We start from the raw sequence: 22703 nt of genomic DNA on the forward strand, positions 1-22703 counted from the left end.
TTGGGTGCCGTTGTGGTGGTGTTGCAGGCAACTGGAGTTGAAGAATGGGCAGACATCAGGACACTGCAAAATGGTGGTGCGCCTCACCCGGAGAAACGGGAAGCTCTAACGGAGGGTGCTCACCAGCAGCGAAGTCCACTGGAGCGGTGGGAAACCGCTCATGATCCACTGCGTGCCCCCACCGCCTAGTGCACAGAGGCCAGAGGACTCGTGACTGCCCCGGACAGGGCGATCTTGGTTTGGCGGTTCCCCCTGTGGAGGTATCTACTAAGCGGGCGCGACCTCATGCCCCCACCAGGTGAGCGGTGCACCCGGGGACCCCCACTGCATTCTGAGGGTCCATCTTCGAGCAGCAGGAGGAGCGTTTGGGAAGACCTGCGGGGGTGGATTTGCACCGTGAGCCCCCCGGGACTTTGGCTCACTCCCCATTGGAGGCTCCCCCCATCGGGGGGCTAAGTTAGTGGCACAAGTCTGCGATGGCCCGTAAAGAGGGGGGCTTCTACAACTAAGGGGGCAGCAAGTGGGGCACCTGGTGAATCGGATGCACAACGTGGGCCGCCTGGTGCCTGACTTTAAGATGGCCGCCATGTGGTGCTGATGGTGAGAGGTGAGCCCAGAGAGCAGCGGAAGAGCGGGAGTGCCGGTCCCTTAACCAGGTTCAGACGTGTCATTAAAACGTTTCTTTTTAATAAAATCAACTGACTCTGCTGCATTTTGTGATGTTGTGTTTACCTTTCTTGGCGCCAGGACGCCCCTTTGCTGGGGCAGCTGTGCGCGGTACAAAAACCATTAACATAACATAACATAACATTTCTGACTGCACCTTTCAGCACCCCAGAGTCCTTAGAAGCACCAAGTCTGCCCGCACAGCCTGCTGTGGAGATTCACTAATGACAGAATAACATCGAGTACCGGGAGGAACACCAGGGGGATTGCCAAGCAGCCCCTATAGCACCTGCAGACATATCCGGGGGGAGCCCACGGAGGGCGCCAAGGAGTGGAGGAGGGGCCCGATAACACCGGAGAGTGCCCAGACTAGTTTTGCAAGGCGGGGGCGGCCACAAGCTGACCAGGGAGCGTGTCCCCTTATGCCACTAAAAAAGACCCAACAATAAAGTTTTGAATTACTTCGCCACTACAGGGACGGCCAGAGAGGAGTCGGCACCACCGAAGGGAGCAACGGCACTCACTAGAGATGACCTCCTGTCTTCCCTCAGGGAGTTCAAAAAGGAACTCCATGCCGACATCAAAGCTGTTTATGGATTCATCCTTTGATTCCTTTTGAGTGGAGATGAGGGAGAAGTTAGTGACCATGCAGGCGGATGTAGATTCGGTGGGCACCCGTACGTTGGACCTCGAAGTGAAGTACCAGGGGCTGGCCGATCGTATTAAACACCTGGAAGAAGGTTCTGCAGATCTGAGTGGCCAGCTGCATGCTACCCTGCTAAAGTGCGAGGACTTAGAAAATTGTTCCCGCCACGACAATGTGCAAGTCCGTGGGCTGGAGGAAGATTGCGAGGGCCTGGACCTTGACGCATTTATGGTGAGCCTCTTCTCCACAGTCATAGGGGAGGACTGTCCTGAAATTCGGCTTGAGAGAGTCCATAGAGTGAGGCCGCGGCTCCCTGGGGAGAATCAAAAGCCCCCAGATGTTCTTGTAAAATTCAGTTCATTCAAAACCAAGAAGCTGGTCCTACAAAAGGCGAGGCTTACCGACAAGGTCACCTTTCAAAATGTCACATGCACGCTCTACCAAGATGTGGCCCAGGCCACGTTCATGCATCAACAGCAATTCTCCCCGATCAACGACTTCTTAAGAGAGAAAAAAGTCAAGTATCACTGGACATATCCCTTTGGGAATTGCCTTCCAATGGGACAACAAACATCTTCACTATGCGGAATTGGCAGAGGCAGCGGACCAACTGGGAATTGTGATCTCCTCACCTAACAGCGCAACATCCTTGAAGGACACTGAGAGGGAGCGGCAGCGGGAGCGACAAGGTGGAGGCCCCTGGCCGAGAGCGGGAAGAGGGGGCAAGAAAACTCTAGACTGAAATCTGCGAACTTTGAGTCCCACAGTCAGCATGTTTTTGATCTCTGGGAAGTGGCATACCCCCAGGCAAGGGGTCTTCAGTGGGAGCATGGTTAGAGCGGAGGTCTTGCACTCATCTCTCAGGTTCACCACTAGCTCAGACAGGCTTGAGAAAACTCTGACTACAGTTGGTGAATTATGGATCCTTTGACTGGGCCCTGCCGGAGGGTCCCTTATGAACTGAGGGTCCCTTGACTGGTCTAAACATTCAATCGTTGAGGGCCTCTGCCACCCCCGCGGCTGCAACTAGGGGGGGCCTGGCAGAGGGATGGATGGAGCGGAGGACTTGCAGTTCCTGGTTGGTTTGTGGACATCTTGTTGACCAAGTATGTGCCCTCTTTGGTCTGTTTCCTGTGAACTATAGGCCCCACGTTGGGCACTGCTAGTGGGCAGCAAAACGACATGCTGTCCATTACGACTGTGGTAAGGAGGTTCCAATGGGAGGGTGGATGAAGTGGAGGACTTGCACTCTCCTCGCTTATTGTGAAGCCGCCTACGTGAATAGACTTGAGAAGTTACTACAGGGGTGCTCGGAACCACGACAGTCACGGCGTGGCTGTACAGATTTTCTTTACATATGCCTTAAATGTTGAGGTTATTGGGCCTGGGTGAGCAGAAATGGTCCTGATCCTCGAGTTCTTGTTTGTACAGAGGTTTCCCTCTAAGATGGGGAGTCTCCGAACTCGTAGTTATTGTTTATATTGTTATGTTGTGTTAGTTAGATGTCATGTTGCCTTTATTTTGCTTTATTTTGGCGGGGATGAGGGGGGATGGGGAGAGTGTCAGTGTGGGTGGCCTAAGGGTGGGGGGAGGTCCCCAACTAGACAAATATGGCAGTCCGTAGTATAACATGGAATGTCCGGGAACTAAACTCCTCCAACGCCTTTGGAAATACTAGATCATAATATCCAAGTGGCGCTCCTCCAAGAAACGCACCTAGAAAAAACGAGGAACACCATCTGAAACATAAAGCCTACCCTCTCATATTCCGATCCGCTCACGACTCGAAACAGAATGGGGTGGCACTCCTTTGTCACGCGGGGGTCCCGTTTCAAGCTCAAGAAACCAAATCTGATAAAGCAGGGGGATACATAATGGTGCTGGGAGAAATGAGGGAACAGCAGTGCGCATTTGCAATCATTTACGCACCTAATGCAGGCCTGCAGGACTTTCTCCTCTCCTTCCTCATAAGCCTGGAGAACTTTGCACGGGGGGAGGTACTCCGCTTGGGATATTTTAATCTCATCTGGGATCCGGGACTCGATACAACCCACCCACACAGGGCCACATGGGGGCTTTTCGGTAAGGCACTTAGGTCACAACTCCAACACCTGGGCATGGTGGACGTGTGGAGAGCTACCAATCCCACCATACGGGACTATTCCTTCTTCTCCCCCTCTCACAGGACATACTCCTGCATTGATCTTGTTAGAATCAAAAGCAAAATGCGGCTGACCAGGAGTCAGCACCTCAGTTCCAACGTTTAGAAAGAAAGTATAAAGTCTGTGCAACTGCTTCCGGAGTTCGCCACACTTCCACTCCACTGGAAACCAGATTAGTCAATTTGTAAAACAAGGAAGGTGCACCAGAAATTAGTCAGCAAGCTTCAAATAAAAAAAAAATATATCCTTTATTGCTCTGTAGTATAAAGAGTACTCATCAGCCAACGCGTTTCGTTCACAAAGAACTTCGTCAGGGCTCAAAACGTTTCAATGAAAGTCCGATTGGCATATATATGTTAATCAATAAAATCCAATTGATCTTGTGTTTGTGAGCCAATCTCTATTCCCCATGGTTCTGCAGTCACACTTTTACCCGATCTGCCTGTCTGATCATGCTCCTCTTGAGATGTCTCTCACCTGGCCGGCCTCACGCTCAAAACATGGGCGCTGGTACTTCCCTAATTTCCTCAGCAGGGATAGACTCCTGCGGGACGATCTCAGACAAACCTTTAAAGAATTTTTAAAGAATAATGACCCTGAGCTCACCTCCCATGCCACTACCTGGGACGCTCTTAAGGCGGTCGTCCGGGGTAGGTGCATTGAGCTGGCCACTACTCTGAGGGCCCAGAATGAATGAATGAATATAATTTTTGTAGAGCGCGAACTTAGCCCAGGGGCGTCAAGGCGCTGCGGAACGGGATCAAGGTAGGAGATGTTTAAAGAATTCAGAGCTTAAAGGTTAACGTAGGGAAAAGATTTAGGACAGGTGAAAAGCATGGTCTTCAAGGACTTTCGAAAAACTGAATGGGTTTCCAGAGTGGAAATAGGGGAATGAAGGGAATTGCACAGATTAGCCCCTATCAGCGAGAAAGCCCTCCCCCCACCTGGCTTTCCTAACCCTGGGAACTATTACCTGGTTCTTGTTTGCAGAACTCAAATCCTTGCCAGGGAGATATCTTTGAAACATTTTGTTGATGCCTTCTGACCCCTTATTGTGGACCGCCTTGTGAACCAGACATAAGGCTTTGAACACAATTCTACTCCCCAACGGGAGCCAGTGCAGGCTTCTGATGGTAGCTGAAACTGAGTGGAATTTAGGGAAACCCATCACCAGCCCAGCAGCTAGAAGAATGACTTCTGCTGCAACAGGAGCTGCAGACCAATGAGCAGACACATAAGGCTAGCCCCTCGGCTCTGGCATTGCGGACAGAATCTTCCCTCAAAGGCAAGCTGCAGGCCTTATACACCAACAGGGCGAAAAACACCATCTTGCGGTTGCAGGCCAGGGGATATGAGGGGGAGAACAAAGTGGGTTCACTGCTAGCACGCCAACTGAGGGCCAAACAGGAAAGGGAATAAATCAAAATCATAGTAGATGACGCGGGCGTCTCTCACAGGACAGAGGAGGGGAAGGCCCACGCTTTTGGGGTGTTCTATAGCACCCTTTATGCTTCGGAAACTCCAAGGTCGCAGGACCAAACGGGTTATCTGGACACCTTGGACCTCCCACAGGTCCCGTCTAGTGCCAATGACGAACTGGCTAAACCCATCACGACCGAGGAAGTCCAGAAGGCGATCGATACACTGAAATTACAGAAGGCACCCTGGCCTGATGGGTTTACAGTGCACTTTTAGCACACTTTCGCACCAGAACTAGTCCCCTATTTATCTACCCTGTTTCATGTCATCGCTTCCACACAGCAGGTCACTCCCACCATGGGGGAGGCACTAAAAGCGGTGATGCATAAGCCAAGGAAGGACCCTGCAGCATGCTCCTCTTATCGCCCGATAGCCCTTCTGAACCTAGACGCCAAGATCTATTAAAAAATCTTGGCTACTCGCCTCGAATCTGTGCTCCCAGGCCTTATTGACCCGGACCAATCAGGGTTCATTAAGGGACATCAGACCCATGATAATTTGTGGTGCATTATCCATATCATGGAGAAGGTACGGAAGAAAAACATCCCAACGGCTTTTTTCTCGCTAGACGCGGAGAGCGCTTTCGACCGCGTAGAGTGGACCTTTCTATTTTAGGCGCGACAGCACTTTGGGTTTAGCAAGGCATTTATAGGGATGATCCGCGTCAATTATCATTCCCCCAACTCCCGGGTCTTGGTGCTGCATCGCCCTCTTTTAACTTGTCACTGGGGACTAGGCAGGGGTGCCCCCTGTCCCCCCTCCTTTTCGACCTATGCATAGAACCCCTGGCCCACAAAATTGGAGAATATCCTGACATATGGGGGGTACGATTTGGCACAGATGATCATAAGATATCACTCTTTGCCGATGACGTGCTCCTCCCAGTCACGGAGCCACTGATCTCCCTCCCGGCTAATCAGACAGAGCTTCATTGTTTGAGCAAGTGGCGGGATTTCGAGTCAATCTGGCCAAGTCCTCCCTACTTAATCTGACCCTACACAGAGAGGAGTGGCAGCAGGTGGCAAGCACGTCACCCTTTAGATGCACAGTCAAAGACATCACCTACCTGGGCATTAAGCTCACTCCCCGTCTCTCCGATTTATATAAGGTCAACTATCCACCTCTCCTGCTACAGCTAAAAACTGACTTGGGCAAATGGAGCACTGCATATGTCTCCTGGATGGGTAGGATCAATTCCATCAAGATGAATGCTCTCCCCGCCTGCTCTATCTCTTTCGGGGGCTACCCATACAAGTAGACAAGGGGCTCTTCAGGGAGCTGCGACAAATGATCAATAAATTCATTTGGCAGGGGAAGAGGGCTCGCTTGCCCCACCATCTGCTCATTCGCCCACGCAGGGAGGGGGGTCTGGCACTGCCAGATTTTCAGTGTTACTATTGGGCGACTCAGATGTGGGTAATAACGGAGTGGTCGATGCGATCCTATGAGAAGCACTGGCTCCATAGCGACAGGCAGGTAACTGGCCGGATCATCGGGGACCTCCTTTGGAAACCAAAGCACGACAGACCGCCCATTGTCTACCTCAGCACACCCACCTCCACCACATTACGGGTCTGGGACGTCCTCACCAAGAGGTTGCAGCTGACTACTTTTCCGTCGCCCTACATACCCATCCATTTTAACGCTGCCTTCCCCCCAACGCTTCAAGAGGGACCCTTCGAGGCATGGCGGGCGTGGGGCTGTCTCATGATCTCTGACCTATTCAACAAAGGGGAGATTGTCACCTTTCGTGAATGCATGAAACATTTCACTCTGACTGCCAAGGAAGAATTTCACTATCTGCAGCTTCGACATTGGGTGCAGCAATGTCTAGTGCGGCTGGCCACTACCAGGGACTTGCCCCCATAGAAAAATGTGCCCGATCTCGGTCCACCTCCAAGGGATGCATTTCCTTTCTTTATGCCCTTATTCAGGCTCTGAGCCCTACTTCGACCCCACGACACAAACATTTTTGGGACGCACTTTAGGATACCCCTTTAGAGGACAAACAGTGGGAGCGCCTGTGTAGAGATATTACTAAATTCAATCGCTCGATGTTCCTTAGGGAGGCGCACTACAAACTCATGTATGTTTGGTAATTATATCCCCAGAAACTGCATAAGATGTTTCCCAGTTCTTCCGATAGGTGCTGGAGGGGGTGCGGATTGCTGGGCGACTTCCGCCATATCTGGTGGGACTGCCCCTCCTTACAGCCTTTCTGGAAAGGAACTCATACTAGGCTACCCAATTCCTAACTCATTGGAACACACCTTACTGGGGGTGAGGGATCCGACCCTGAAGCTTCAAACACAGAACGACAGGTCAGTTATGTGGCTATGCCTGGGGGCAGCTAAAATGGCAGTAGCAACCGCATGGAAAAAACAACGGCGCCATCATTGACTCAATGGCACGTGCGGCTGTGGAGGGCGGTGGCTCTGGAGCGCATGGTCGACATAGTGGAAGACTCTAGGAAAGGGTTCGACTACCTATCGGAAGGGCTCCTGCTGATGTCGTGTGCGTCCCACAGCTCAGAGCCCTTAATCTGTTTCTCATATAACGCCATTGCAAAATAGGCAGGAGCTGGTGGCTTGACAGGAAGCCCTCCTCTCCTGCCCACTCCAATTCCACTTGCACCATGACATCAAGGTTATGTTGTTTTTCTTTTATAGTTTAAGTTTCCTTTCATAATCTCTTTTTCTTTCTTCTTCTCTTCTTCTTTCTGGTCCTCTTCTTAGAGGCTTGATAGAAGAAAATGTCGCAGGGTACCAGTTGTAACATGCTATCAATGTCTCTTCTCGTAGATCTGACTTGCCAAAGAACTTGTGAACAAGCTGTCACATACATGTGCTTTCTGTAAATCTTGGCCTAAACTGACAACTGTTGCAATTGTGCTATATTTCAGTGCTGTTCTAAAACTCAATAAAAAGAATTTGAAGCAAAGTTTGGCACTTCTAAAAGAGACATAGACACCAGTGTCGGAAGTTCTGGGACTCCCCCAGGGCCAGATGAACAAGCTTGAAAGGGCCAGTGCGTGGGCAGGTTTGTTTGGGCCTTTCACAGTCATGGGATCAAAAAACACTATGGACAAACACCAGCGGCAGTTTCCATCCAGTCAAGGGTTCCTTTTCCCTCCTGAACAGGCGCCCCCCTCGTCTAGGGGAGGGGCACGTTTAGTCGTGCCATGAAACCAAAGCCCGTGGGGGTACCAGTGGGGATGGTCTTTCCTCCCGATGACGTAGGGGGGCATGTTGGAAAAACCGAAACTGAAAGTTGTCGGTTATATAAGGCAGCGCCCCTGGGATCTCCTCCTCTTTGTCTCCTGGGACCCCGGGGAAGCCGATAGAACGTCTGAAGCAGCGGGGTGGATAATGCAGTGGCTGATGCTTTGTCTCGATCTAAGTTGGCAGAGTTCAGGGCACGCTGGCCACAGGCGGACGAAGTGATGGCGGACTTCCCAGAGGAGTTGTGGAGGCTTGGTGCCCCATTGCAACAGACCTAATTGCAGCATCACTGGCACCCAAGACTAAACGTATGTACGAAACAGCCTGGGGGGTGTACACTGCATCGTTTAATTCAGACGAGGATGTAAACAGATTCTCTCCGGAGGGGGTGCTGGCTTTTCTGGTGCACCAGAAAAAAGATGGGAGGTCATTGTCTTTAGTGCGCCGGCAATTGTCCGCCATTGCCTTCTTTGCGGGGCTGCGGGGAGTTAAGGATCCCACCAAAGACTTTAGGGTAAGGAAGACCATCAGGGGTTGGGAGCGTATGGCACCGGGAGCACCAGACGGTAGGCGCCCCATCAACATGGAGAGGTTGGGAAGACTTTTGGGAGTTTAACACCAGGTGTGTCGGTCTGAGTATGAGACCAAGTTATTCAGCATTGCCTACGTGCTGGCGTTCTTTGGGGCTTTGCGTGTTTCTGAGTTAGTACCACAGTCAGCGATGGTCGAGGGGGGCCTAAGTGTGAGGGATGTCCATTTCGAGGCACGGGCTCTGTATATCAGGATTCGCAGGTCTAAAACAGATCAGTTGGGGAAGGGCATTTGGGTAAAACTGCTTGCAGCGCCCGATACAACGGTATGCCCGGTGGCACTGGCACAGGATTATTTCAAGGGGCGCCCGACGGTGGCATCAATCAGGTTCCTGGTCCATCAGGATGGGACACCTATGACGCGTTATCAATTTACTAAGGTGGGTAGGCGAGCATTAGCCCGCCTGGGGGAGGATGCCTCCCAGTTTTTCGTCCCATTCCTTCCGCATAGGGGCGGCCACCACAGCAGCAGCTCTGGGCCTACCGTCGGACGCGATTAAAAGGGTGGGTCGGTGGCATTCCGCATGCTTTCAGCGGTACGTGAGGCCTGATCTCGTATAGTTGAAGAAAGATGTCCGGGGGCACAGGATTTGGTGGGTAACAGCAATTCTCTCTTTCTTGCAGTTGATGCCAGTAGCCCGGTGCACGCGTGTTGGTGTGGGCATTCCGTGATTCGCAGAGCGGAGCAGCAATTTTGCGGGTCCAGTCTGGAGGAATCGCAAAAAGCTGCTGGGTTTATACATCATTGGTTAGGGGTGGGGGGTCTGGAATTGCAGGATATGTTTGGCCATTTTGAACAGGCGTTAAGATCGGGGGTTTTTCCGTGACCTGACATAATAGTCATCCACGCCGGTGGAAATGATATGGCGTCCGTAGGCAGGCGCGGTGTGCGCGAGGCTTTGTTTTCAGTCATGGCTAAGTTTCGACAATGCACACCGAGGGCAACAATATTGTGGTCGGAAGTAATTCCGCGAGTTACCTGGGGCAGGGGGGTTTCTGTAAGAGCCATGAATGAGTCAGTAAAGAAGCTGAATCACTCCATAGCAAAAAAATTTGCAAACTCCTCAATGGGCACTATTAGGCATCGATTGCTGCATCCCAAAATGAGTGAGTTGTTCCACGAGGACGGGGTGCATTTGTCCGCCAAGGGAATGGCTATATTTATCCATACTATACTGGGGGCTATTTCTGAGCACAGTCAGCGCTCGTTGGAAGGGGGAGGGCGAGTGCGCCAGTAACCTTATCGCCCTGTGGCGCAGCACTGACAGTTAACACAAAATGGGGGCATGCGCAGCATTGGAGGTTCAGGACTGGTTGGAGCCCAAGAAGGGGCATGATAGAACGGTACAGTGGGTAGGCGGAGAGTGGACTGACCTGCTGGTGGTCCTGGACTCTACTGCCGAGGGTAGGCACAGGGATGGGACTGACCTGCCAGTGGTCCCGCCTCTACTGCCTTATCCCGCAACATATGAACTGTGTGGACCAGTTGGAGGATGCCTGTGGTCAGGTACCTCGGTGGGCCGATGCGCTATGCGGTGCCCTGTATTTTTAACTGATGCAAGCTTTGCTGTAGTGCGTTGGGGCCTGCCGGCACAAGGTGCGCAGCCGAATTGATCGGCCGAGTCGGCCAACAAATTTAAGGATATGTGTATGGCTAAGCTGCTGGAAACATGTACAATGTGATGCCCAATGTTTTACTGCCTTTGACATATAAACGTTGCAATGTCTGTTGCTGCAATTTGTTATATATCCAATAATGTTTACTCGTTTGCCCTGTAGGGGTTGTGTAGATTTATTTGATTGATGAATAAAAGTCTACGCCTTTGACAACATAATTGATTCCTGATATCCGTGGGCTCGGAGGGCCTGGTAGAGTGTAAGAAGTGTGGGGGGGACTGAGTGTTTCATTGTGCGCGTACTATTATCACGTACCAGGGTTCACTGTGGAAGAGAAGATTTCTGCCCCTCTTCCAAGTTGCTTTTATATACAGACATGTGTTCCGAAGCAGAGCAATACCGCTTTAAACAACTGATATTTGAGTTTTAGAATGATTTTCTATCATGTAATCTCCAATAACGGATCTGCATAGCAGTCAGTAGTGTGAACCCAGCCACAAGCGGGTTTGTTTGTCATTTTTTCATAAATTAGAGAGGTGATGTCTTTCACTGTACCTGCTTTCAACGATGATTTAAAATAAGAAGATGTTTTAATTCTACGAGGATATGTACAAATAGATCATGGACCATACCATCCGCCCACACTTTCCCCGAAACACTAATAAACATCTGCGCGACAAACATTACTGTGAGAAAAGGCATGCAGAGGCTGCTAAACGCTGCTACTGCCAGGATCCGTAACCTAAAAAAAATCTGAAAGAAGCCATTGTCCTTTTGGAAAGGGGGGGCTTTTGGCCCCCCCGCCTGCATGGCTGTGCGGCGACCTCCCCCTGGACTACTCGGTGGTGGGGTGCGTCACTAGGGGGCGCGCCCTACCGCCGATTGGCTGCCTGGATGACCCGGATGTCGTTAATCGACATCCGGGTCGGAAGGGAGGGGGGCGGGCCACTGGGGGGGGGATAAAGCGGTGGGGAGCACCCAGGTGACCCCCTTGTTCCCTGGACGCTCCCCCACATAGGACGTGCCCCGGCGCTCGGGGCAGATAACTTTTCGTTTGTTTTTTCTTACTCTGCAGGTTCGCCGGTACGGAGGTTCGTAGCTGAGGATTCGCGTTCGCAGAGAGGAAGCGTTCGGAAGCCCTGAAGAATCGCCGGACGGCATCGTACGGTCTGCCAGGAGGCATCGTGTGTTGCTGGGAGACGAACTCGCGATCCGGAAGCGACGGAGGCATTCTGTGGTCCGCGAGAGGGGAACCGAGCGGTGATCCGGCGTCGGCAGGGTGCAAGGAAGGTAGCAGGTACAGGGAGGCGGTGGCACGCCCCTCCTGCGATCGTGCGCTCTGCGTGTGAGGTCCCAGGCGGATACGTTTTTAATTGAATGTTACGCCGCTGGGCAGATGTTGATGTTTAGTGGAAAGGACAGTTTAATTTATGAAATTAGAATTGATTGAAATGGTGCAAAATAATTAACGTGTACTTGTAAAAAAAAGCTAAGGACATTTTCCCCGTAACATTGCATGTGAAGAGAGGTGGGAAGCACATTTTGTTGGTTTACACGCCCTCTTTTTAAACGTGCATTGACATAGCCAACAGGCCTGAATCTGAGGTTCACATACGTTAATTAATGCGGGCAATGGACGTACAGAGAGCCTGAAAGAGAGGGACAATATATTAATGTCGAGTTTGATGGGGGAGGTTTGATACGCATTACTCGACCAGGACCCCATTCAGCTATATATTAAGGTGGTTTTACCTAGCCTCGACTTGAAGACAGGCCCTCTGGTGATTCTGAGCAACTCACTTAATCTCCCCGTGCATAACAAAAGCAAGGATTGGTCGATCATAGGTGCCAATAAGTCTGTTACTGAGCACAGTTTTATGTACTCGTAGTACACATTAATATTGAAGCGCCCGGTGGTTGCTTAGGTAGGCAGTTAAAGGAAGTGGGTGCTGCTTTTCATACCTACCGGGATTTAATACATTTTCTATTTCAGGTGTTATTCTACGTCCCTGTAATTTCTTGTGGTAAGCCCCGAGTGGTGGCCAGCGGTGGTGGTCGCAGGTACCTTCACTTCCGGCTGGGAGTACGCAGGATTCGATCGGTAAGAGGAGAGCGGGGGGCTCGCATTACATTGCTTCTGGTAGCCGCCGGGTGGGTCTACGTTAGAGTTTACTCACCCCTGACAAACCGGATAAGCCGGGGCGTTGCGGTTACGGTTGCATGGTGCTTACAGCCCCCTGTAGATCCTCCATCTAGTGAAGGTAATAAGCGTACTGACACCTGTATTAAGGTATTAGTGTAGGTCGGTGCACCCAAGTCATGGCGGGGCCAGTGGGTAGCGAAGGTGGGTCCAGGATGGAGGCCATGTTGCAGGCCATGATGCAGGAGATGAATAGCATCAATAAGAGATTGAGTAAAGTGGATGAATTGGAAGCGCGCTTGAATGAAAGGTTTACTGACCCCCCAGCGTCTGCAGGCAGGCCCGCGCGGCAGCGGAAGGCACCCTTGTCCAGGGGGGATTTTGTTAGCCCGCCCAAGTCATCCAAGGCTAAGAAGCGAAGGCGCAGTGCCCCAGCCCCAGTGGTACCGGTTTCAATCACACCCGTGGTTTCTGATTCAGTACCCTTGGTACCTGTCCCGACACCCGTTACATTGGCTCCTGCCATGCCGCTGCCGCCACCTCCTGGGGGGCTTACCCCCCCGCCCATACTACCGATCCCAGTGCCGGGTCTGCCGGTACCGGTCTCTCCATCGCCTACCAGGCCAGCCCCACCGGCTATGCCTCCCGGGGGGCCCGTAGTCCCACCAGATAGCCCAGACTCGGTCCCGCCTGAATTGGCATCTCAGATAGCGGCTTTATTACCTTGGCTAAAAAAGGGGGGGGTTTTACCAGCGTCATCAGATCATGCAGCTGAAGCAGCACAGTTGGTTGAAAAGATTAAAGCAGCGGCGGCAGCGGATAGAGCTGCGGTTCCCCCTTCTTCTTCACTTACAGGTTCCAGCCCCGCCCAACCAACGGCAGATGGTGGTCAACCGGTTGCGGCGCAGGAAAAGGGTAAGGAGGTGGCACTGCCCCTCTTGGGCGATGGGTCATTGCCCTCTAGGTCTGAGAATTTGGCACAACATGTGTCCCAGGCAACGAAGGAATGCATTTGGGCGGGGAAATATGTTTACATTTTTTCATTACTACTGGATCACAGGGAGATGGACCAGGCAAAGACACTAAAGGAGTGGATGCTTCCAAGTGAGTGGAGGGCACAGTGTGCTAGGTTTAGGGTTGAAGAATCTTTGCTCAACTGGGTTAGGGCTTTTGCAGTGTTCACGACCATCATGGCCGAGCGGCCTCCTAATGTGCAGGCGGCATTGGCTTGCTACCAGAGTAGAATCGTGGGGTGGAGCGAGCAGTACCCGGGGGATGCCTGGAAGGAGTATGATGTCAATTTCAGGAAAGCTAGGGAATTTGACGCGTCATTGGCATGGGATAAGGTGGACTCTGTGTCATGGCATAGGCAGTTCTCTGGGAGCTCTGCCCCACTACAGTCTGCCACTGCGGGCAGGGGGTACTTCACCAGACCTCAGCACCCCTTTCGGGCGGCTCAGGGGAGTGAGGTCCCGGGTAGGGGTAGGGGGGGGGGGGGGTTTGAGAGAAAAGGGGTGTGTTGGGACTTTAATAAGCGTACCTGCACGAGGGCCCCGGGCACCTGTAAATTCAGACATGCATGTTCGATCTGCGGTCATCCCTCCCACCCCGAGTCATCTTGCAGGTCCAAGCAGGGCAACCACAGCCAGAGGGGGAGGGGGAAGCCAGTGTAGGGCCGATATTCGGGAGATCGTAACCCCTATAGATGTTTTGGCAATGATCCCTTGGTTGAATAGGTACCCGAATCACACAGCGGCCACTCTACTGCAAGAAGGTTTTTCTCACGGTTTTAGGATCCCGGCGGGGGGCTACACAGGTAACACGCATTGCAGGAACCAACTGTCGGTGCAACATAACCCCGCAGTGGTGGCTGCTAAGATTAGCAAGGAACTGGCCCTGGGTAGAATAGCTGGCCCTTTCCAGGAGGTGCCTGTCACCGATTTTGTGTGTTCTCCACTAGGGGTGGTACCCAAAAAAGAGAAAGGTGAGTTCAGATTGATCCACAACCTGTCGGCTCCGAGAGGGGCGTCACTGAATGATGCGATTGATGAGGGAATTTGTAGCGTTAAGTACGCATCATTCGACCAGGCAGTGGATTTATTGCGGGCACTGGGGCCAGGGGCATTGATGGCTAAATCAGACATAGAATCTGCCTTTCGCCTCCTCCCTGTTCATCCTCTGGACCATCATCTTTTAGGTTTCACTTTCGATGGCAAGTTTTATATGGACAAATGTATGCCCATGGGCTGTTCTATCTCATGTGCGTACTTTGAGGCGTTTAGCTCATTTTTGGAATGGGTCATGAGGGAGGTGACGGGCCATCGGCAGGTGATGCATTATCTGGACGATTTCCTTTTCTTGGGTGCGGCGGGATCTCAGGAGTGTGCTTGGGCGTTGCAGGAATTTTGTGTGCTCATGCGGGCTTTTGGGGTCCCGCTAGCGCCGGGGAAGACGGTTGGCCCGTCCACCTGTTTGGAATTCCTTGGTATCGAAATTGATTCAGTGGAAGGATGCTTCAGGTTACCCATGGCCAAGGTATCTAGCTTTAGGGCAGCCCTGCGTCAATGCCTACGCAAAGACAAGGTTACATTGCAACAGCTACAGGAGGTGGTGGGGCAATTGAATTTTGCGCTTCGGGTCATCCCAATGGCACGCCCTTTTTCACGCTCTATTGCCCAAGCAATGAGAGGACTACGGGAGAAACACCACCACACGAGGTTGTCATCTGAGGTTCGCCAGGATATGCTCATTTGGATGGCATTTCTGGAGGATTTTAATGGCAGAGTAGTGTGGCCGGGTCCTCCCGCCACATCGGCGGAATTGGGCCTATGGACGGACGCTGCTGGGAGTACCGGCTTCGGCGCCATTTTGGGTACCAGGTGGGTCGCCCAGCGGTGGCCAGCGGAATGGAGGACACAGGGTCTGACTACCAATATTGGCTTTCTGGAGCTTTTTCCGATATGGGTAGCGTTGATGGTCTGGCCGGAACACTTGCGCAACCAATCCGTGGTGTTCTGGTCGGATAACATGACGGTGGTGGAATGCATAAATCAGCAGGGGGCACGCTGTCCATTCATACTCCGCTTACTGAAGGAGATTGTGTTGCAATGCTTAAAATGGAATGTAATTTTCAGAGCCAAGCATGTCCCTGGCGTCCTCAATAATGCAGCTGACTCCCTTTCTCGCTTTAAAATGCAGGTTTTCAGGGAACACCTTCCGGCGGCAGATCCCCAGCCGGCGCAATTCCCGGCAGTACTCTGGCAGATTGGTGCCCCAGATTACAGGACCTCGTGGTCGCTAGCTTAGCCCCCAGGACCAAGACAGCTTACGAAGGGGCGTTTTTGTCTTATCGGGCTTTCTTGGGGCGGGAATGGGAGGCTAGGTGGGCGCAGGAGGACAGCTTCGCAGCTTACCTAGAATCAATGCACAAGGAAGGGCGCTCAGTCGCGACTGCGAACAGACATAGGGCGGCAATCTCCTTCTTTGCGCAGAGTAGGGGTATGCGGGATCCCACTAACACATTTCTGGTGCGCAAGGCATTGAGGGGTTGGCGCCGTGTACAGGGTTACCGGGGCGATAAGAGAAGGCCCATTGGATTGGCACGGCTGACGGCTTTATTGGGGGCACTGCACACGGTTTGTAGCTCACAGTGGGAGGTTATCTTGTTCAAGGCGGCATTTTCCCTGGCCTTTTATGGGGCTTTGAGGGTTGGGGAGTTAGTTGCTGGGTCAAAAACTGATAAAGTGGGGGGACTACAGTGGGCCGGGGTTGAGATCAAGGAAGACGTTATGCGAATAACAATTCAGAAATCAAAAACCGATCAGGACTCTCGGGGTCACACCATAGTGCTCCATCGGGCGCGGGCCAACCCCTGCTGCCCGGTTGCTCACGTGGAGGCTTTCTGTAGGCAGCGGGAGTGCACGGCGGGGGACACACTGCTGTGTCACGCCGATGGTACACCATTGACTAGGTACCAGTTTAAGCGAGTTTTGGAGCTAACGGTCAGTCTGGCAGGGTTCGATCCAAAGGAATTTGGCACCCATTCATTTAGGATTGGGGCAGCAACCGAGGCAGTGGCGAGGGGTCTCTCAGTGGAGAGTGTGAAGACACTGGGAAGATGGTCGTCTGAACGTTACAAGAGTTATGTACGAATTGACATGTTGTGACATGATGGTGCTCACGCCCTGTATGTTTCTTTTGTTTACAGTTTCTCAAACCTGTCACGCAGGGGAGGAACTCGTCACCGGGCGACAACGATCGACATCGGCACAGCACGGAGGACACAAGAAGCTGGTGACTTGGATTATGGGCCATTCTTATGTTAGGCGTGCGGAACATGTTTTTCTTTCAGGAGACCGTAGGATGAGCGCAGCGCAAAAGGGGTTGGATATCTCATTCTTCGGGAGGGGGGGTTTATGCCTTAGCCAGTTTCGGAGTTTCTTCCAGGGAATCTTAGCTCAGCAGCGGCCCCCCCCGTCAGTGGTGATACTTCACCTGGGGGAGAATGATTTGGCAAAATTGGGGAGGCGCGTGCTCATTGAGGAGATCATTTCCACTGCGGGGTGGGTGGCCAGGGCTTGCCCGGGTTCCACAGTAGTTTGGTCGCAACTTATTCCTCGGTGGCAGTGGCGAGGGGGGGTCTCGGTCAGGGCATTGAATCACTCGGTACGGAGGGTCAACACACAGTTGGACAAATTATTTCGGACCCCCCAGTTGCAGACGATTCCACATGGGTGTATCTGGGGCGAGCATTTTTACTTGAGGGACGGGGTGCACTTGACCAAGGCAGCTAATGTCCTGTGGTCTAATAATGTCTGGGCCTGGTTGGAGGGGTTTTTAAAAAATAGGCGCGCTCCTGGTTTATGTCTGGGTAGAGGGGGAGGCCAGATCGTCGGTTAACAATGCTGGCCCGTGGCGGTAAGGTCATGACCGGTGAGCAACTATTTGAAGGTCTGAGGGGGCGGGCATCATCCTACGGAGGTGCCCGCCCAGGGGGAGGGGCCATTGGCCCCTCCTAGAACTTCAGGGGCAAGGTAACTGGTGCTTCAAAGGGGCGCGGGTTGGGGAGTCACGCTTTCCTTAGGCTGGTAGCCACCCCGCGCGCGCATACTCATGACGTCACCGGATGGCGCAGAGTAAGGGCCCTCCTTTAGTGGGTAAATGAAGTTCACGGCGTGGACCGGGTAATTACCGGGCCCGGCTGCGCATGCGCACACCTGTAGGGGAGGCGCAGCTAGTAGGACCTGACACCGGTTAGCGACCTTGCCATATGGCCCAGAAATGTTAGTATACAAAATTGCAGAGGAGGATGTTAGATTCGGTTAGGAAACAATTTGTATTAGAGTCTTTGTTAAGGATAGACACTCACACCTGTTGACAATTATGTATCTAATGTCCTGCTGAATTTTGTATAACCGTTTATCATGCAAATTTGAAATTTATTGTTTTTGTACTTAATAAATACGGCCGGGGGGTTTCGCGACCCCCCGCCTTCCAAAGATACCACGTCTGGGTGCTGTGTCCGGGGGTGGTGTGGTCATAGGGGGAGGGCGGTAGCCAGTCACTGACCATGTGGAAAGGGGGGGCTTTTGGCCCCCCCGCCTGCATGGCTGTGCGGCGACCTCCCCCTGGACTACTCGGTGGTGGGGCGCGTCACTAGGGGGCGCGCCCTACCGCCGATTGGCTGCCTGGATGACCCGGATGTCGTTAATCGACATCCGGGTCGGAAGGGAGGGGGGCGGGCCACTGGGGGGGGGATAAAGCGGTGGGGAGCGCCCAGGTGACCCCCTTGTTCCCTGGACGCTCCCCCACATAGGACGTGCCCCGGCGCTCGGGGAAGATAACTTTTCCCCACCCACCATCCCTGGAGTACGTGGTTGATGTGTTGTTAGCCCAACTAGCGGGCATTTGGGCGCGGGTAATTGTCATGAAATGTTAGTTTCTGATGAGGTTGTTCTGTTAGGACTTTTTCTCCCATTGTAGTGATCAATATGGTATTGTGCAGTTATGTTTTTGACTATGCTTTTGTAGGCCTTTTTCTCCCAAGGTAGCGATTGATTTTGGATTATGTGTAAACTGTTGCAGTCGTGTTTAGGTCTTTTCTTTCCCTAGTAGCCTTATGATGTTATACATGACCTGTGTTTTTAGTCAGTGTAGTTGTCCTTTAGAATTTTCTCCCTTAGGTCGTCGTATTTATTAGGTATGAGGGGCATGCGGTAAGGTCATGACCGGTGAGCAACTATTTGAAGGTCTGAGGGGGCGGGCATCATCCTACGGAGGTGCCCGCCCAGGGGGAGGGGCCATTGGCCCCTCCTAGAACTTCAGGGGCAAGGTAACTGGTGCTTCAAAGGGGCGCGGGTTGGGGAGTCACGCTTTCCTTAGGCTGGTAGCCACCCCGCGCGCGCATACTCATGACGTCACCGGATGGCGCAGAGTAAGGGCCCTCCTTTAGTGGGTAAATGAAGTTCACGGCGTGGACCGGGTAATTACCGGGCCCGGCTGCGCATGCGCACACCTGTAGGGGAGGCGCAGCTAGTAGGACCTGACACCGGTTAGCGACCTTGCCATATGGCCCAGAAATGTTAGTATACAAAATTGCAGAGGAGGATGTTAGATTCGGTTAGGAAACAATTTGTATTAGAGTCTTTGTTAAGGATAGACACTCACACCTGTTGACAATTATGTATCTAATGTCCTGCTGAATTTTGTATAACCGTTTATCATGCAAATTTGAAATTTATTGTTTTTGTACTTAATAAATACGGCCGGGGGGTTTCGCGACCCCCCGCCTTCCAAAGATACCACGTCTGGGTGCTGTGTCCGGGGGTGGTGTGGTCATAGGGGGAGGGCGGTAGCCAGTCACTGACCATGTGAGTGTAAACATCCAACAAGAGAGGGGAGAAAGGAGAGTCGTGGTTCTACAGTAAGGCCACCGCCTACACCAGCTCTTGCGCCCGGTGCACTTCAGTGCCAGCCAGTAAACGGCAAAACGTTCACTCTGAGACTCACGCACCGAAATACAATGCAGAAAAAAACAGCTTCATAGCTGTTTAAAAATGGATGCCTCTGGAAATGTGGGATCAGAAAAGTTAACAGAGACTGTGAGAGAGTCAGGCAATAGCTACCGAAGAGCTGTTTTGAGAATTTATCTTATAAGATAACACCTACGGACTTTACCTGCATTTATCCAACAAAAACACCTCAAGGTCCTCCAAACACGCTGCAACCTGGCAAGGGAGAGGGGGGCCCTTAGGAAGTCAGACGCTTGACTATAGGTCGCTAGCACTATGGCAGTCTGCACGGAAGCCAATCACTTCACCTTCAGTAAAAAACACAACTTTCATCTTTTCAATATCTTCTGTTCATTCTCCCCTCCAATCACTAGTCGCCTCGTGGCAAGAATCTGCATAAAGATGCCCTGTATGGGTATTCATTACAAAGACTCTTTAAGGCATGAACAAAGTGGACATTTGTCTATGACCCCTACCTTCCAAGGGGTCCCCTAATAAAGTGCGTGGGACGGTCGAAATTCCTGCTATAGTAAACTTGCTCACAAAAGGAATTCTTCCCTTTGCAAATGGCTTGATTGGAGTCAGTAAAAATTCAATGACCTGCAACCAATTTCGGTTGCAAAACATTGATACATGAAGGGCTAGATGCATCAACATGCGCAATTAGGAAATCACAAAACGGAATGCATGAAAGTGTGTTGAACACCTTCTGCGATTCCTAGGGGATTGCAAATGACCTAGCTCATGAATATTTATGAGGTAGGTCGCAAATTGCGACCCCCCTAAGATTAGCAAAAATCACAGGGATGGTGGTCTGCTGCGAAAATGCTTTTCCAAACATTCACAAAGGGTAAGGGGTCTCTTGAGGACCCCTTCCCATTTGCGAATGGGTTACCACCTACTTGAAGTAGGTGGTAAACTGCAAATGTTTTGTGACCGCATTTCGGTCACAAAACTTTCATGCATACCAATGCGATTTGGTATTAGGAAGGAATGCCCTAAACACGCACCTTCCAAATAGTGAATCTCAAACCCATTTTGCGATTCGGTAACAGGTTACCAAATCGCAAAATAGGGTTTGCTGCATCTGAAAAGCATTTATTACGTTCGCAAATGGGACGATTCTGCAAATCGGCCTGTTTGCGAAAACAAAAATGCTTGATGCATGTGCCCCAAAGTGCCCTTTACACACCCTTTCAATTAGAGACTTCTTAACCCATTTTGCGATTCGGTAACCTGTTATCGAATCAAAAAATGGGTTTACTACCTTCGAAAAAGCCCTTTAGCAGTCAAAATCCTGTGATATAGTGAATTACCAAATGTACTTAACTTATTTACTTACTTATGCCTACTACCCCTCCTGGGGTATAGGCCATCAACCAGGACTCTCCTTCCACCTCTGTCCTGGGCTTTTCTTTCAATCTGACTCCATGTGTAACCCATCTCCTTGCAGTCAGCCTCAAGACCTCAGCATCAGATGTTTCTTGGCCTTCCTCTCTTCCTTTAAAGCAAGTGGATAGGCTTTGTGGTGTCCAGGAATCTCTGGCTTTCACCACAAGTCGTAGTTCTCCGTGAAGGGGATTCCTCTCTCCCCAAGGCTGGGATATCTTTTGGTTGACATTTTTGTAGCTAAGATTTTTTTACATGGTGGGGTAGCTAGCCCCACATGTAACCCTCCTCCTTTCTCATCTGGGCTTGGGACCGGCCTTGGCAAAGTTGCTAAATGCACATTTGGTCCTTCATTTCACTGGCAGAGAGTATTTATTTATTTAAGTATTTATATAGCGCACATCTACCTGGAGGCGTCAAGGCGCTTGAAGAATCAACACATGGTGAACATTGACTGTCACATTCCCAGACCTTACGCGGGGTTACAGCGTAAAAAGCCATGTCTTTAGACCCTTCCTGAAGAATAACAGATCAGAGGCATTTCTCAAATCAAATGGTAGCTTATTCCACCATCTTGTAGTAATGCTAAAGAAGCTTTTTCCACCCCATCTCTGAAGACGGAACGTGGGCTCGGTAATTAACTTCAGTGAGGACGACCGAAGTGTTAGTCGGGGGATATGCACAGGGCCTTAAACATTATGCGCTTTTCCATAGGTAGCCAGTGTAGAGTGTTAAGGGCATGTTTTGCTGATGTATGTTTGGCCAATCCGAATAACAGTCTTGCGGCGGAGTTCTGGAGTACCTGTTGCTTAGCTAGAACCGATTTGCTTACTCCTGCCAGAAGGCCATTGCAATAATCGAGTTTTGATAACACTAAGGCTGACACCACAGTTTTCTGTAGGTTTGTTGGAATGAAGGGGAGCACTTTCCTTAGGATTTTCAAGGTGAAATAGATAGATGAAGTGACTATTTTTATGTACAGGGAGAAGGAGAGGGTGGGGTCCATAATAACTCCAAGATTTTTAGCTTTGGCTGCTGGGGGTGGGGGGACAACTCCCAATTCTGATTACCACCAGTCTGCGGACCAGAATGTTGTGTCCTTTCCAAAAAGTAAAACCTCTGTTTTATTTGAATTTGACATAAGGCAGTTTTCGGCCATCCATTCACTGACACTTCTCATGCAATCCTTGAATTTTAGTGCAGTGTCCTGCTTTTTGTTTGAGATTGATATAATAATCTGTGTGTCATCTGCATATGATACCAATTCAAAACCATGATTTTTGATCATACGAGCCAGGGGAGCAACATAAATATTGAAAAGGGTGGGGCTCAAGGATGAGCCCTGGGGAACCCCACATGGGAGTCTAAAGCATTTTGATTTAAAACCTCCTATTTCAACAAATTGTTCTCTGCCATGCAGGAATGACTTAAGGAGTGCGAGGGCCGAGCCACCAACTCCTGCCTCACAAAGTCGACCAATTAAAATGCCGTGGTCTACCGTGTCAGAGGCAGCTGACAGATCTAGCAGTATCAAAGCTGCCGATCCTCCTTTGTCAACTGCCATTCTGATTTCGTCAGTGGCGGTAAGCCAGGCAAGTTAAGTACTATGTTGGCGTCTAAAACCATACTGAGTAGGATCTAGGACTTGATTATTCTCAATAAAGGCACCTAGTTCCTGATTCATATGGTTTTCCAAGATCTTAGCTGGTAGGGGTAGGCAGGAGATGGGACGGTAGTTTCCTACATCAGTTTTGTCTAGATTGGATTTCTTTAATAAAGGTAG

The 22703-nt window shown here is 51.2% G+C and overlaps 1 protein-coding gene across 1 annotated transcript; it reads left to right on the forward strand.

The window, feature by feature from the left end:
• Positions 1–14867: 14867 nt before the first annotated feature.
• LOC146801993 (uncharacterized) lies at positions 14868–16799 on the forward strand. Its single transcript, XM_085621539.1, has one exon. It carries the CDS (start codon positions 15944–15946, stop codon positions 16685–16687), a length of 744 nt encoding a protein of 247 aa, XP_085477665.1. The 5' UTR covers positions 14868–15943; the 3' UTR covers positions 16688–16799.
• Positions 16800–22703: the final 5904 nt, after the last annotated feature.

The sequence above is a fragment of the Triturus cristatus genome, chromosome 8 (assembly GCF_964204655.1).
Source record: "Triturus cristatus chromosome 8, aTriCri1.1, whole genome shotgun sequence".
In the NCBI taxonomy this organism is placed as follows: Eukaryota; Metazoa; Chordata; class Amphibia; order Caudata; family Salamandridae; genus Triturus; species Triturus cristatus.